This window comes from Cyclospora cayetanensis, unplaced genomic scaffold (genome assembly GCF_002999335.1).
Source record: "Cyclospora cayetanensis isolate NF1_C8 unplaced genomic scaffold, CcayRef3 CcayRef3_contig_12, whole genome shotgun sequence".
Taxonomy (NCBI): Eukaryota; Apicomplexa; class Conoidasida; order Eucoccidiorida; family Eimeriidae; genus Cyclospora; species Cyclospora cayetanensis.
In genome coordinates, this window is record NW_020312059.1 from 359,932 (window position 1) to 375,982 (window position 16,051).

Here is a 16,051-nt window from a genome sequence, read left to right on the forward strand (position 1 = left end):
GCTCTCAAGGGGCCGTATTCTGCCTTTTTTCCGCTGTCGCTAGTGCCACAGGTGAGCGGCCACCGTGGCTTGAAAGAATACCGTTCCAGCCTCCTGTATACGCCGCCTTGCTGCCTGCCTGCACGCTGCCTCGGCGAATCGCTTCTGTAATCTTGACGCGAGGATGGTTAAGGGCACGGAGCACCTGCAAGAAGCTGGGGGGGCCAGGGGGGCCTTGAGGCCGCGAGTAGCTGGCGAGTCTCTCAAGGTGGCAGAGACGATATTGAAGAAGAGGCAGCAGGACTTGAAGGAAAAGGCAAAAAGGGCCAAGGCTCTATCGCAATTCAAACGGGTAGAGACGTGCAAGGGGGGCGGGCTGTAAAGGGGGAGGGGGGGGGCAAGAGGGGGGAGACAGCTGTTATTTAGGCGTGATCGTTCAGTGAGTTTCCAGGGTTTATTGTTGAAAGAGGCAGCGGTGGCAGCAACCACAATTAGCAGAACAACAGTAACAACTACACACCCTCCTGGGGGATCCACCTGCCTCTTTTGGACTCTGTCTGCAGGCAAAGAAGGCCTCACTGCACACGAACAAGGTGAAGTCCGCTCAGCACTTTGTCAAGAAGGCGCTCCTTGCCATGCAAGACAGCAAACGGTGAGCAGCAGTCTAGCAGCTGCACAACACGTAGAGCCTTTCTTACACCCCATTGCTTTTGCACTCGTGATGACAGACCAGCAGGCCTTCACGTGGCTGCTTCTCTGGGGAGCAGGATTGGGGAAGGCTGACGCCACACGCTACTGAGCTGTTCGACGTGCCGGAGGCGTCGTTCAGTGTGCCGTATTACCGCTGCGTATGCTGCATTTGAGGGGCTGCTGCCGGTGTGTGTGTTGCTGGCGGGGACTGTGTAGAGTGCGGGTCCAGAGAAATCGGAAGGCTAAGCAGCAGCGACAGCCAGACTGTCGAGTGTACTGCGTTGTACGCAATCACCGCAAGGGCGGCTGCAGGGAGACGCGCAAGGCTCTCGAGGTAGGCTTCGAACTGCCAAGGACCTTAGCACAAAGCGGCCATGCAACGAGCAGTTGAAAGGGGCTTTCAGGTATTGCAGAGCGCTATGAAGGCGAATCTGCTGGGCAGAAACACGAGTCTCTGAAGGGCCCTTCACCCAGGCGTAAACATGGGGTCTTTGAGTAGTCTACGCTCGATCGCTCCGCGGATGGGCGAAGGAGTTCTGCCGCAGAGCATCGGATCCCCACACGGCCTGTCAGCAAGGGGGGGAGGGAAGTTGAGGGGGGCTGAGGGAGGCGAGCATTTCTTGAAAAGTTGTTTTGAACTAGGCATACTGGTTACAGATGAAGCTTGTAGAGGGGTATGCAGGAACCTCCACGTAAGAGGCTTCGGAGCGACTTTGTACTCAAGTTTCATCAGGGAGGGGCACTGAATGCCACCCGGTTGTTCGCGTGAGGGGTGGTACTGGCGTGCAGGCCCTGGGCCTCTCCAAGCCATACAGTTGTACACTGATTCCTAACGACGAGACGGCGACCACAACCCTCAGAAAGATCTCCCCCTTCATATTTTATGGCCTGCCCTCCGCAGACACCGTTCGCAGGCTCTTTCTGACAAGGCAAGTGCCGTTGCTGCTTGCGGGTGCTGTTGCTGCTCGTCCTAGACAGGCACACGCCGGGGCAGGCGCGCAGTGTGGGGCTTGAAAAGGAAGAATTAGAAGGGACAGAGAAAAAGTATTGACCACGACTCAAAGTCAAAGAATAGAAATAGCGGCAAACGCGTTATTGAATGCATCCCGTTGTGTATACACGTATATATGTATGTCTGTATGTATATGTGTCGGTTTGTATGTATGTATGTGTGTATGTATATGTAACTATGTATGTATATGTGTGTATATATGTATGTATGTATGTGTGTATATATGTATGTGTGTATATATGTATGTATGTGTGTATGTATATGTAACTATGTATGTATGTACGTGTGTGTTGGAACCTGTTCAGGGCTCGCATGCAGAGCGACGAGGGGGGCCCCCCCGTGCCTCTGTCGAATAATGTGATGATTGAAGACGCCTTTGGGTCCATGGGCATCCTGTGTCTGGAAGATCTAGTGGAGCACATCCTCACGTGCGGCCCTCACTTTGCGCAGTTGATGCAGAAGGTTGGGTAAGTTCTTCTTAAGGAATCAAGTGCCACGACGGCAGCGCGAGGCCATGTCCCTTAGAGCCATGCGTATAGTGAGCATGCGAAATCTCTGAAGGAAGTGCTGCACGCGCACCACACGAGGCCTCCCCTATTTTAAGGGGGATGCGGCGGTAGCGCGTTGCCCACGTAGTTGCCGGTGTAGCAGGCAGCGAGTATATGCATGCAAAGTGGTCAGAGTGTCGGGGAAAAGGGAGTTTTGGGCCGTTGCGTCTGGGGAAATATGCTCCCTTGGAGCGGACTTCGTTTGTCTAGCCGAAGGCATCGGAGGAGTGAAAAAGCTTGTAACACCGGTTGGAGGACGCATCCTGGAGGCAGCTAGAGGAGCCAAGGGCTGCGAAATCATAGCTTGCTGTTGGCGAGTTTGTGTGAGTGTTCCTTGTGCAGGAAGTTTCAGCTGACAAGTTTGAAGCAGGTGGAAGGGTGTGTGCTGCCACTTCCCGCTCCCCGCGCATGCCTGCCTGCCTGCCGGTTCATGTCGCTCATTTTTCGGACCGCCGGCTATAGCGTGGCGATTCTCTGCTTGTGCACCCTGCTTAAAATGCAGCTTGAGTCTTGGCTCTGCTTCCTGTTAGACTACGTATTGGGTGGAGCACACGCGTTGCGTCAGTATTGGGCCCCCGTGCTCTGGTGTGCGTCTGCGCTTGTTGTGTCTGTACAGTTTGGAGGCGAAGCGCATGGAGTACGGATTCTTGGGGGACAAGATAAACATTAAGGTCACTCAGCTGACCTGATGTTTACCTCTTCCGTCTCCTTTTCACCTGGTGCTTTGCGTTCGGTTCCCCGTGGCGTTCTTTCTACTTTTTTCTGCTCCCCCGTACTGATGGCCCTTTGGAGGCGTCTGGGAGTTCAGTGGTGCTTTTAGCCCGCGTCTCCAGTGTGCTGCCTTCGAGCAGTGCAGGACTCGACGGCTCAGAAGTGTAGGGAGGCGGAAACAGGGCTTAAGCAACGCTCGTGGGCTGTTGAGGCATAACGAAGCGCAGGCTTTCCACAGCTGTGCATGCAAGCTGCTAATAAACTTGAAACTCATTATAGCAGGCAAGCTGCTGTAAGGGGGTGTGCCCCAGTCGAGGCTCGAGGGCATCTCTAGAAAGAGAATAGTTGGTGCCGATCCGCTTGTAAGGCGCGCGGTGCTGGGCTATGTGTATGCCAAGAGGGCCTTTTGAGAGCACGCTTTTCAACTGTTACGTATTTGCGCATAACTAAAGCTAACTACGCACAACTAGGTATCGTGCTGGCTGGCAGCACGCTCCGGAGCCGCTTCGCCCCCCCGGGAAAACTGGTCAGACTTCCGCTTCAACTCACCCACAGGACACGGAGGCCGTGCATGCAATGGGAAGAATGAGGGGAAGACGGTCAGCTGACAGCTGGCGTCCACCTTAGCAGTGGTTGTTAGAGCTGGCTGCAACAACGCGCTGGAGCAGCCAGCCGTTTTTGAACGGCCTGCTCTAGTCTTGCAGCAGCCTCACGTCGGGGGTCGATACGAGTTTCGGAAGAACGAGGACTTCCCTCCCCGCAGTGAGAGACTTCCCTTCGAACACAGGGGCCCAAGGCGGTGGTTCGCTGCTGCTCGCCTCTGCAGCGATCCAGGTGTCGTCGCCAGATGGCTGCTCTGCCTCCTTGCGATCTAGAACGCCCCCCCACAAGCTCACGAACGAGGGGGCCCCCCTTGCGGCCCTAAAGCCCGCCAGGTGAAGACGCCCCTCGATGGGAAATTTCGTTACTTTCCGACAAAGCAACCGGACTGCCGGCAGCCGGAGCGAGCCAGCACGCAATGGAATTGCAGAGAAAGCTACGGTTGCACTTTTACCGCCTTCTATGACCCTAGCCTTGCACTTGGATCCCGCCTGCAGGCACATAAGCGAGCCAGCAGACACGGCTTCCGCCGGTAGAGGCTCAAACAATGTGGCATAAGGTGAAGCAGGATCAAAGGCCAGCCGCAAGAAAAATCCTCACCATGAGCCAGTCGTGGCACTCGCCAATCCGTGGCGACTTGGAATGCGTCTGAGCGCCCCCTGAAGACCTCTGGTGTCTTCGCTGCTGCTCAAGGACTCCCCGACTTCCACCCCCTGGTGCCTCCGGCGGCTCTTGTCTGTCGAATTCCAAACAGACCCAATGGCAGACCTCCACAGCTTCCTGCGGCAGCACAAACGACACACTTACATATATATATTACATATATGTATATATTGCACGCTGCGTTCGCAGACGGCGCATGAAGCAAGCAACGCGAGAATGGCGCAAAGTAGGAAGGCAGGCAGGCAGTTAGACAGGCAGGTAGTTAGGCAGTTAAACAGGCAGGCAGGCAGTTAGACAGGCAGGTAGTTAGGCAGTTAGACGGAGAGCTAGTTAGGCAGTTAGACGGAGAGCTAGTTAGGCAGTTAGACAGGCAGGTAGGCCTATCCAGGCAAAAAGAAGAAAGAAAGAAGCTATCCGGATCGCCTAATCCGTACCTCTGCAGTGTTGGTGATGTGCAACTGCACAAGGAGAGAGGCCCCTACACGCCCTGTGCGTGGAGCCTCTACGTTCACCATCAGGGGTGACACCCTGGCAGGCAGCTCGATCGGGATGACATAGGTAAGTGGGGTTCTCTTGCGGCTGTTTTTGATGCTCGTTGAGGTGCTGCTCAATTTCTCAATGCGACGATCAGAGATAAACAACCCATCGAGCGCAGCCTCTGCAGACGCATCCTCGAGACCTCCATCATCGATCTCATAACGCACCACTAAGTCATAGTGGACAGAAGAGGGGCTGCAACAGCAGCTGGAGGACGTAGACGCGGGCAGGCTGTACTGAGCCTTCACCAGGAGCGTTTGCACGGTTCCGGCAAACAGAGTCGTGCCGAGGATGACAGCATCTGCAGGAGGGCAGGCGCAAGTCGTGAAATCGCAGAGAAGCGGTCCGAGGTGGCAAGGAAGGCACTGAGCAACTGGGAAGGGAAGGGAGACGCGGGGAGCAGACGGCAAAGCAGGAACGGCGTGGGCAAGGCTCTGTGTAAGGGTGAAGCAGAAAGAAATCACGAAGAAACACTGCGCAAAAGAAGACGGCAGGCAGGCAGGTAGGTAGGTAGGCAAGTAGGTAGGCTTATAAGCATACGGGAAAAGGGGCAAGTGTGGGAGATAGCCATGTTGACCTTTCAAGGCGCATCAAAAGCTACAGGCAGCATCTTGAGACATGCACACGAGCACCGAACGCGGACCGGATTTACAAGCACCAAGTGCAGTACATATTGGGCAAAGCACTGCTCCGAGAGATGGTGCTGCAGACGTGGCGCAAGAGGGAAGGGCAAGAAGGTGTGGCCCTCTTTGCGCCCCTGGAGAGGAGCAGGAGTAGAAGGAGCAGGAGGAGGAGAAGCAGGAGGAGAAGGAGCAGGAGGAGAAGGAGCAGGAGTAGAAGGAGCACGAGGAGTAGGAGCATCAGGAGGGGGAGCATCAGGAGGGGGAGCATCAGGAGGAAGAGCAGCAAGACGGAGAAAAAAAGCCCGTGAAAAAGCAACAGCGGCCACTGGGCTGTGACGGATACATCCAAAAGAGCCAGGCTGAGCGAAAGGAAAGCCGCAGCAGCAGCACCAGGGGCTTACCAGCTATCTGGGAGTGAGTGTCTCTGCAAGATGGATGTGGAGGAGCGACTAGGGAGACAACAGGCCCCTCGTTCGGCGTGTTGGAGTGCTCCTCTTCTTGTACTGCGCTATGCAGGGTGCTTGCAGCACTGGACAGGCTGAGTGGAAGGGGCTGCTGATGCTGTCTCTGCAGTTTGGGGATGATCTCGGCAGAGCGCAGGAGGAGTTTGTCCGCAGTAGAGGCTGCTTTGAGGAACACCTGCACGATCCGCAGGCCGTCTGAAAGGCGAGCGAAAGAAAGTGCATGCGTGAGGGCAGCGCGCACTTCTACGCTGTGAAGCCGTAGCACATGCATCACCGGATTGCCAACGCTACTAAGGCCGTTTGCTCTCTGAGGAGCTGCAGGTGAGGCCTCCTCTGTGGTGTCGCCTCGCGAGAAGGGCGAGGCGTCGAGCTCCACCGAGGCGGGAAAGACTCCCACGTCGAAAAACCTCTCGTGCGAGGCAGCAGCTCCAGCAGACGCTGCGACGGGGGAAGAGACGTTCGCGGATGTTAGAGGCCGAGGAGTACACGTGAAGGCGAGGGCAGAGGCTACCACAGCGACGCCATGCCCCGGTCCAACGCTGTCAAAGCGTTTCGCCGTTCTCCTGCGGCTAATCGACTCCGAGAGGCTGCTGTTGCTGCATCTGCTAGCTCCTGTTGAGGGGATCGAGTCGCTGTGAGGCGCTCTGAAAGCCTCACTCGCGTAAGAGGCCTCCTTCGAAGGCCAGTGCACTTTGTGGGCGTCCTGAAGGGTGCAGGAAGGCATCCGCAGGGGCAGGCACAGCACCTCGGAGGGGAAAACCATAGACCACGGATGAGACGCCTCCTGCTCTGCTACCTACCTGCGTGCCAGTGGTGCTGCAGGGGCTATTCAGCAGTCGAGGCTGCCGGGAGACGTGCTGCACGATCTGCCTGAAGGAAAGGAGGGGTGGCAGCTTACCAGGGAGCGCTCTGCTGTACTGTTCGCTGAGGTGCAGGATGTTTCGCCCCTCCACGTTCGGTGGACGTCGCTTCTCGAGCTGTCTGGGAGGAACTGCTGCGCAACTCTGAGCCCCTCTCCCGCAGCACCACTGCAAATCGCAGAAACGGGCAAGAGCAGCTGCACACACCCGCTAAATAGAGGCAGCGGAATCCAGCCGGCCTCCTCGACGCTGCAGGTGCTGTCGTGGGGGACGGCTACCACCACTTCTGCACCCTCCGAGTCGACCATGACTTCCTGCTCGAATAATTCGCCAAACTTGAGGCTCTTTGGAGAAGAACTGTTTTCTGCTGCCGCAGTGCTGCTGCTGCCTGCTCCTCCGGCGTTGCTGGTGTCTGAGAGTTCGCGCTGCAAGAGGGGGAAGCAGGCTGGCTCGCCATCGACGGAAACACACAGCGCCTCCTTCCAACCGATGAGGAGCTGCGGCAGCAGCCTCGACAAGGAGGGTGCTGCCTCGAAAGTGTTACACGTTGTGGCCTGAGTAGCGGGGATCTGTCGGTTGAGCCTTGCAGCAGAGTCTGCCATCTCCTCGAAAGTCTGCCGGCGGGCAGTACTGGATACGGGGGAGACACCTGTGAAGGCGGAAGCTTCGCTCTCTCTTCTGCTGTGGTGGCGCATGCAGTCGAAGGCGACACGGCCCCTGGAGGCCCCTTTGTAGGGCCCCTCCCAGCGCGTTTCTTCTTCGAAAAAGTCTGAGGGGGGGCTTTTTCTGGAGTTGACGGAGGCGTCCTCGAGATCTTCCCCCATCACGCTGCTGGTGCAGCTGCTGGGGGTCGCCACGCTGAGTGCCTGCAGCACGCGGAGGCGAGCGCCTCCCTCTTTGAGAAATCCGGGGGGAACCGTAATGGTCACAAGTAGCGAAGACTCCACGCCTTCCAGCAGCACATTAGCACCGCCTTGGAGCATTTCGCGCGGCGGAAGTTGCCCCTGTTGAAGGCACTGCAGCAGCTGGTGATGCTGCTGAGGCAGCAGGGAGTCTACCTGCACAGCAATACAGGAGCTGGGGTGTCTGTACTCAAGCATGAGAGGGTGCAGCAGTCGCTCGAGGGCAGCGCATGGGTGCAGCAGCGTGGCTCCTGCAGGCGAACACGAGGAGATAGCAAACATTCGGGGATCTCCATAGAGTCGTTCGGCAAAGGCCGCCGCGGAGAGCTCATCTCCCGCATCTTCTCTCAAGTAATACGGGTTAAGCGACCCTTGTGCAGCTTCGCACGCTGATTGTTGGATGGGTGCCGTGGTAGTGGTGGTGCTGCTGCTGCCACTACTGCTGCTGCTAGCCACCCCACAGGAGGCTGCGTCTGCAGACGCGTGTGCATCCGCAGCACCCGCTTCCGAGGTTGCATGCGAACGGGTAGCAGCGAGAGCTACTAGAGGAGCACAACCAACGAGGGCCGCTTCCATCGCCGCTGTAACGTTGGGGAGGAGGGCTGGAGGCGGCAGATCGCCTGCCCACTGCGTAAGAACTACATCCTTGACGCGAAAGCATATCTGCTCCACGAGATAGACTCCCGGCTTGCAGCAACACCACAGCAAACGCAAGACGCTAACTCCTGGCCGAATCACTAGCTGCTGCTGCTGCTGCAATGTGGCACTGTTAACAACCAGCCATCCCGAGGAGAACTCGCAGGAAGTCGTCGCTGCTGCTGCCGCAAGGGAGGCCAGCGGCAGCCCCTGCGGCGCTCCAGAGGGGACAGCCGCAAGCCGCAGAGCTACGGCATCGAGGTGCAGCGGCAGCAACAAGGCCGAGTGTACATACACCTGAATTTCTATAGTCTCTCCCAGAGCCACCGAGAGAGAGGGGATGCACCCTCTCGCGCTGCATGTCTGCATGAGCGACACAGCACGCGAACGGAGACGCCGCGAGGGGCTTGGCAAATGCAGCGAGGCTGCCTCGTCTTCTGAGCCAGGAAGCCTAAGCTCCTGCTGCTGCTGTGGCTGCTGCTGCCTACGCTCCTCCCCCTCCTGCTGTTGCTGCTGTTGCTGTTGTTGGTGCCGTTGTTGTTGGTGCCCATGCTCCTGCTCCTGCTGCTGCTGCTGCTGCTGATCAAAAGCTTCTGAAGATTTCGAGGCCAGCATTCCCATCTCGACACCGGATGCCCGTCGCTGCGAATGGGCTTGCCCCACGCCGTCTTTTTCTGGTGTATCGACAGCTCCTCCTGCTCCCGTTTCTGCTGCTCTTGCTGCTGATGCGGAGCCTACAGAGCTCTGCACAGGAGATGCGTTGCACGCGTGCTGGGAAGACAGCAAGTCCATGTCTCGCGTTTCTCTCGCCTGTGATTCCTCCTGCTCGCTTTCGCCTTTGTTTTTTGTAGCGCTCATAGGCATTCTATGGGACGCAGGCATTGCTGCAGCCAGGGTACCCTGGAGGGAAGCTTTCCGCATGTCTGCTGCTGCCTCTGCTTCTGCCGCCGACGGGCTGCCCTCCAGCTCCCTCTGCTGGAAGGCGCTCGTGTCTTTCACACTGGTATCGGCATCTGACATGTCCTTGGAGGCGTCTTCTCCGAGAGGCGACTCTGCCACACCGGCAGCAGCAGCGTCTCCCGCATCTTGAACAGCTACAGGCTCCGTAGCAGAACCCGCGGCAGGGAGCGCAGAGACGAACGACATGGAAGCCGATCCTGCGTGGCGTCTCAAGCGCTGCCCTAGGACTCCCGCGATGGTTTTCGGCTTAAGACGGGCGAGCGTTGCCTCGTAGAAGCGCAGCGTCGGGTGCATCTCCACAGCGGGAGAGGCATGCAGGACGTACAGCGGCAGGAGATCTGCGAGCTGTCGCAGGATCGCATGCTCTAGGAGGTCCTGCGCCATAGAGTCGTGCCGCTGCCGCAGAGAAAGAAGGCCTTCCCGCGCAGCAATGGAGAAGGCGTGGTGAGACTCGAGGAAATCTCCGGAGGCCAAAGCAGACACTCCGCGGTGTGAAGTGTCACGCCGTTGTCGCCATCCCCTGCTGCTGCTGCCTCGCGCGAAAAGCTGCCCGTAAGAAGCACCAGCGAAGAAGGAAGGGCCAGAGAGCCGCGAGCCGGGGGTAAGGCTGCTACCCGCTCTGTAGAATTGTCGGCTGCCAGGGGCCGTTGTCTCTCTGGGGGAGACTCCCAAATGAAGCCGTGAAGAAGCTCCGCGTCCTAGCGGAGAAGAATCGCAGGCGTCACGAACTCCCTGAAAAAGACAGAGAGAGGAGGGAACGACACAAAAAAATGCAGCAAGAGGGACCAAAGCAGCGAGAGGCAGCCCCCCATGCGCAGAAACGCCGAGCCAAAATATACACACGGCACAAAAGACGACCGCAAATCAACATGGACTCTCGTGCAAACCACGCGGCAGTCACGGAGGGAGAGAAAAAAAAGAGAGAAAAACCATCCAAAGGGTCTGCAGGAGGACCTTCTCCCCTTCTCCCATCCCCAGATTGCTGCTCCGTCAGGGCAGGAAAATCTCCGTGCCTTATACGAGGCTTTGGAATTTGTGTGTGCCGAGGAGTTCACACACAGAAGGGAGACGGTTTCGAAGACGAAACACCCAAACACGCACAGTACACACTCATACACACCTCCCCGCTCGACCCCCTCCCCCCCCCTTAACCCCCCACTGCTGCCATCCTCTCGGCTTCAAGTCACGCAGGCTCTGTCTCCAAGACGCAGCAAGCACGCAAGCAAGCAGACGTACATAAGGGAGAAAGGCTAGGGGGAGAGCGGGGCGCTGATGGTGATGCTGATGCTGCTGTTCGTGGTGGTGGAGCTGCTGCTGTGGTTGTTCTTGTTGGTGCTCTTGCTGCTTCTGCTGCATGCCGTGGGGAACGGCGGCTACCCAGGCGAAGAGATTAGGAGCCGCCTTCAGATGCACGGAAACGCTATTCAGAAGAAAGGCCGAAGGAAATCCCATGTCTTCCTGCAGCAAGCCACTCCAAGGAACGCTCTCACGTTCGGCTTGATCATGAGCGAGAGTCGACTGTCCTCCTTCTTGCTGGCATGCTGCAGCTTCGGATGCAGCTGGAGCAGAAGCTGCCCCTGCTGCTGCTGTTGCTGCAGGCTGCAGCAGCCTGCGATTCGCGCTGGAAGCAGCAACGGAGACAAACTGCAGCAAGCACTCCTTCGGGCTGCCTAAGAAAGCGGATTCTAGACAGTGCAGCTCCTGAGGCTGCTCCCCCTCTGTGTGGCGGTGCTGTTGCAGTTGATGCTGCCCCTTAGACTCCGTCGCAGCGTTGCTCAGCACATAGAGGGAGGCCAACTGTCCAGCGCGATCTCCTTGCAGAGCCTCCGCCCTTGCCAGGAGCTTCTCGCAGCACACCCACAGCTGCGACACACGCATGTACCGCACCACACAAAGCCGCAAGAAAAAACTGTATCGACAAATGGCGAAGGCGTGGTGATACATCCATGCGTGCGTGCATGGATGCATGCACAGGATGGCAAGCGCTCAGGGTACCCGTGTCTGCGCACAAACGGCGGCTACAGAGGCTGCAACAGCAGACACCCGAGGCTGCCACTCGCGTGCGCTTCACAGCCCGAGGCGTGTTGCAGAGAGAGAAGCATATGACACTCATCACAAAAGAGAGGGAGGGGAGGCGTGTTGAGCAAGCGACATACATAGACGTACATTTGAACATCGATATAGATACGCATGTAGACAGATATATATATATATATATATATATATATATATATATACAGAGAGAGAGAGAGAGAGAGACATGGATATACACATAGACATTGATATAGAAAGAGATATAGACACGGATATACACATAGTTATGGACATTGATATAGAAATAGATATAGACATGGATATACCCATAGTTATAGACATAGAAACAGATAGACATACACATAGGCATTGATATTTAAATAGATATACACAGACATAGAGAGCCATACACATAGACCCGTATTGATACGGACAGACATACACACATATTCACAAGCATAGACATAGACACCCAAATGTACAAACAAACACTCATACCAAGAGGGCTTTAACTCACGTCTGTCCAAGGTTCTTTAAGGAAGAGCGGCATCATTCTTTGAATGGCCAGTTGACACTCCCTAAAGTCACCTGCTTGCAAGTGCATTGCAGCAATCCTGTGTTGCAGCAGCGCTGCATGGCGAAAGAATCCGCAATTTACGTAGTGTTGCCCTCCGAGCAGCAGCACGCGAAGATACAACACTTGGAGTTTGTCAGGCGCACTTAAAGCCCGACGCAAGTCTGCGGCTGAGCAGATTTCCAGAGCTTCCTTCAGCTCCTCTACTGCGTCTGGAGGGAAGAAAAGCGTGGCTGTTTCCGCGTGTGATGCTGCTGCAGATGCGGAGAAGCTGCTGCAGCGAGACTGGAGCTGCTGCTGCGCCTCCGGGTTGGAAGTTTCCTCATTCATGTCCAACGAGTCACAAGAGGAGAAAGGGCCTGGCTGTCTTGAGGCGGATACGGGCAGCAGCGCAAACACGTCTTGCCACTCGGCAGGTTTCTTTTTCAGAGCAGCGAGACGCAACAACTGCTGGGCAACAAAAGCGTAGAGGGAAGCAGCGCTCTTCGCCTGACCAGATGCCGTGTCGCTCGCAAAAGAATCAAAGACGACACCCCCCCCGCCGGTGCTGCTGTCCACCCTCTTGTCTGCTCCTTGGCTGTAGCTCCTCCGACTTGCAAAACCGTGAACGTCACCTTCCAGTCGCTCCTGCCCTTCTCCCCCACCTCTGAAATGTGCGCGATGCACCTGCTGCTGCTGCTGCTGCTGCACCTGCTGCTGAGGAAGGGAAGCCGTGTCTGCATGCTGCAACTTTTTAGGTTTGCTGCTGCTGCTGCGCGCATCCCCGTGCTGCCGTCTGGAAGGAAGAAACGTCAAGTGACTGGGGGCAAGGCGTGTCAGTGTGCGCGCCACAGCAGAAGTTGGTCTACGCAGCAAGGGCAAAGAAGACGCAAAGACTTGAGAAACACCTGATCCACGAGATTCACTCTCTCCTGACTCCGCCGATACACCTGCCGCAGTCGCCATCACAACAGCTGAAGACGCCCCCGTTCCCAGCTCCTCCAATTCCTTCGAGGCGACACCCTCGCCTCCGCTCACACACTGCACGCCGCATCGCAACAACAGCCGCAGCGACACAAAAAGTCCACTAGCAGGAAAGAGAGAGAGAGAGACGGTGCACAGAAAGCATACATACACCACGAAATCCCTGCCTTTCTTCGTGTATTTATGTGTAGAAGGGGGTGTGTGTGCACGGATGTGTGTGTGTAAGTGTATGTATGTATGTGTGTAAGTGTATGTAAGTGTATGTGTATGTGTGTATGTAAGTGTATGTGTATGTGTGTATGTAAGTGTATGTGTATGTGTATGTATGTAAGTGTATGTGTATGTAAGTGCATGTGTGTAAGTGTATGTGTATGTATGTGTGTAGGTGTATGTGTATGTATGTGTGTCTGTATGTGTATGTGTATGTATGTGTGGAAGTGTATGTATGTGTATGTATGTGTATGTGTGTGTGTGTGGAAGTGTATGTATGTATGTAAGTGTATGCAAGTGTATGTGTATGTGTGTGTGCATGTGTGCATGTAAGTGTATGTATGTGTACTGCGGGCCAGGCAGCGTGCGACTGACTCATAAAAGACTCTAAGAAATATACAATCAGAACCAAGGGTGCTAGGCAGAGACACACCCCCACACGTATAGACACACTTCCACACCCACAAACACACAAGGAGCGAAGAAGAGAGAATCGAAGAGTACCTTGGCCGTCAGAAAATTGGCAAGGTTTAAAGCCCCAAGCACTGCCCAGCACATCAAATGAATCTTCGTATCGCTGCTGCATGCCACTGAGGCAGCCACTTTGAGGATTCCCGAGAAGAGGGAAAGCCCCCGACTTCCAAGCTCCTCCAGTTTATTCAGCTGAATCAAATAGACCGCCTGCTTGCAGAAAAGTAGCTCCCAACAATGCAGGGGACCCAGACTACCGCTCCGCAGTTTTGGAAACAGCTCAGCAGCGCGAGATTCACACGCCAGCAAAGGCAACCCATCAGAGCCACCAACTGCGAGAAAATCCCCCGTCTGCTGCTCTGCTGCTGGAGAACGTGTCAATGCAGGAAGCGATGAGACCTCCCAAGCGTCCAACACTCTCAGCGCCTCCGCGTAGCGTCCACACTTCGCGTACAGCGCTGCGAGGGTTTCCCTTGCTGCCAAAATACTGGAGGCATCTTGCTGCTGCTGCTGCATGCGCTGCACGAAGTCCTCTGCGAGCATCATGCGATACTCCACAGCGCTCGCAAGTGCGTCCTTCAGCCGCTGCAGGAAGAGCTGCATGCAGCACACACCGGGCTCACAGAAAACAAGTAAAAATTGTTCTGCAGCCCCCTTCTGCGTACGACAGATACTGCCAAAGGCGCAGAACAACTCCTTCAATGAGTCGCACGCCGTTCTTCTACGCCGAGAGCAGATTCGCATCTCGAAGCACTAGTAGGCAGAGCCTTCAAATTCCCCTCCAGCATTCCCCCAACCCCTCACAAACGCCGCAGGCAAGCCCCGATAAAGGCAGACTGCCGCACGGATCGCAAGCGTAACACTGTCGCGAAGAGGTACAGAGAGAGAGATAGAGATAAATAGAGAGAGATATGGATATATGAAGAGAGATAGAGATAAGTGGAGAGATATATGAATAGAGATAAATAGAGGTAAGTAGAGAGATATATAACTAGAGTTCAATAGATACATATAGACAGAGATCAATAGATTGGTAGAGAGACAAAAAAATCGCAGGAACGTTTGTACGCCTCTTTCCGCGTGGAATCTCGAGACACCCAGCATGCATGTACATTCCAAAAGCAGCGAAATGGGAGCAGCCGGAAAGCGGAGAATTTATGAGGGCGCAGCCAGTCGATTGGCTGCGAATTTTGCGTGCGGAGTTCTATTACCGTCCAGAGTTGCTCTGCAACTGGAGCCTGGGAAGGATCTACCGGCTCGCAAGGTACGCGGAGAATCCTGTCCTTCGTATTCAGATCGGTTCTCATTTTTTCGAGATACTTCTTAAGCTGTTTGACCGCCGTCTCCTGGCTGCTACACGGGGCAGCCACGAGCACAAGCCACTCGTCATGCTGCTCGAGCTGTCTCTCTACCCAGGCGCGCAGCACGCGTCGCTGCTGCTGTCGATACACCTCAATGCTTTCGTACTGCAGCAGCAGCAGATGCGCGAACGGCCGCTCAGTTACCGTCCACACAAGCCGAGGAGAGAGGGAGGACAAAGCGGCGGCAGTAGTCGAAGCTGCGGGAATCGCTGTACCCCCAGCAGTCAGTGAAGCAGCAGCAACGCTGACTCCTAAGGATGCCAGAGCGCCAGCTGCAGCCTTCTGCGCAGCAGTAAACGCAGCGGGGGGGCCTGGAACAGACGCATTTGCTGGGGGCGAAGGATCCAAAGAATGCGACACGAAGGAAACCATCACAGGAGTGCCAGGGGAGGAAGGGTACGAGGGCCCCCCGCCCCCCGGGGGCCCCTGGCTGGGGGCCCCCACTCCACGAAGTGGCAACACATCTAGGGGCAGTCGTGACTCGATGGAAGGGGAAAGCGACGGCCAAACGGCGCTTTCATCTGTAGAAACAAGAAGGACCGCACAGCCTCAAAGTGCAAGAGCAAAATCTCAAGAACGTGAAGTTTAGGCGGAGCAGAGGAGCTTGGCGTCTTCAGAGTCTGTGCAGGAGGTGGGGAAGGGAGAAAGACAAGCAAGAGGGGAGGTCGGAAAAGGAGGGTCTGCCCGCCTTTGGCTTGGTGTGCAGCGTGATAAGCGCACCGTAATAAGCAACAAGGAAAGCGTCTTTCTGCGGCATCGTGGAAGCAGCAGCAGAAGACACGCGTAATGCAGCACGTAGGAGACATTGAGTCTGCCGTTGTGACGGCTGCTTATAGTGGCCTTAAAAATGCCTCTGCTGCGGTTGCTGCTGATGCAGGCCCCTAAGCGGGGCAGCACTTGCCTTAGCGCATGCGGCTAGCGCAAAGGTAAAGCCCTGCAAAAAGTGCACTGTCTGCGTCGTGAGGAGGCAGCGCAGCAGCGAAAAAGCCGCTGAAGCAGCAGCGAAAACGGCGGAGGGAGCAACACGCTTGCAGGAAAGGCAAGAGTCGAACGGCAATCAATCGCGGCAGCAGATTTCCAGCCTTTCGTTCTTCTTGTTTGCTTTGTGGGGAGGCTCTTGGGGAGGGGGGAGGGCCGCTATGACCCCAAAGCGGCAACGAACAAAGAGCTGCTGCAGCAACACAGCCACGTTTTAGCAAGCCTTCGGGGACTGCCGAAGCTCAGACAGGCACTGCCGACGAGCGAAAAAGCTC

General features: G+C 56.1%; 2 protein-coding genes across 2 annotated transcripts; one reads left to right on the forward strand and one right to left on the reverse strand.

Annotated features, from left to right (window-relative positions):
* The first annotated feature begins 163 nt into the window (after window positions 1-163).
* LOC34619652 (60S ribosomal protein L7-3) lies at window positions 164-2,918 on the forward strand. Its single transcript, XM_026336305.1, has 7 exons — window positions 164-331; window positions 543-631; window positions 886-1,003; window positions 1,459-1,598; window positions 1,987-2,148; window positions 2,572-2,607; window positions 2,846-2,918. The coding sequence occupies exons 1-7, from the start codon at window positions 164-166 to the stop codon at window positions 2,916-2,918; spliced, it is 786 nt and encodes a 261-aa protein (XP_026192090.1).
* Window positions 2,919-3,632: 714 nt separating this feature from the next.
* Window positions 3,633-15,555, reverse strand: LOC34619653. The gene is made up of 13 exons (XM_026336306.1): window positions 15,519-15,555; window positions 14,649-15,319; window positions 13,471-14,034; window positions 11,737-12,768; window positions 10,913-11,030; window positions 10,544-10,732; window positions 9,212-9,913; window positions 8,946-9,061; window positions 6,726-8,867; window positions 5,765-6,530; window positions 4,686-5,041; window positions 4,141-4,320; window positions 3,633-4,031 (listed from the first exon to the last, which is right to left on the reverse strand). Exons 1-13 carry the CDS (start codon window positions 15,553-15,555, stop codon window positions 3,633-3,635), a joined length of 7,272 nt encoding a protein of 2,423 aa, XP_026192091.1.
* Between the last annotated feature and the right edge of the window lie 496 nt (window positions 15,556-16,051).

Coding starts and splice junctions, on each gene's coding strand:
- LOC34619652 (XM_026336305.1), top strand. CDS start 164: ATGGTTAAGGGCACGGAGCACCTGCAAGAAGCTGGGGGGGCCAGGGGG. Junction 332..542: donor CTCTATCGCAATTCAAACGG/GTAGAGACGTGC, acceptor CTCTGTCTGCAG/GCAAAGAAGGCCTCACTGCA. Junction 632..885: donor GCCATGCAAGACAGCAAACG/GTGAGCAGCAGT, acceptor GGGACTGTGTAG/AGTGCGGGTCCAGAGAAATC.
- LOC34619653 (XM_026336306.1), bottom strand. CDS start 15,555: ATGCCGCAGAAAGACGCTTTCCTTGTTGCTTATTACG. Junction 11,031..11,736: donor TTAAAGAACCTTGGACAGAC/GTGAGTTAAAGC, acceptor GTGTGCTGCGAG/AAGCTCCTGGCAAGGGCGGA. Junction 8,868..8,945: donor CTGTAGGCTCCGCATCAGCA/GCAAGAGCAGCA, acceptor GCCCATTCGCAG/CGACGGGCATCCGGTGTCGA.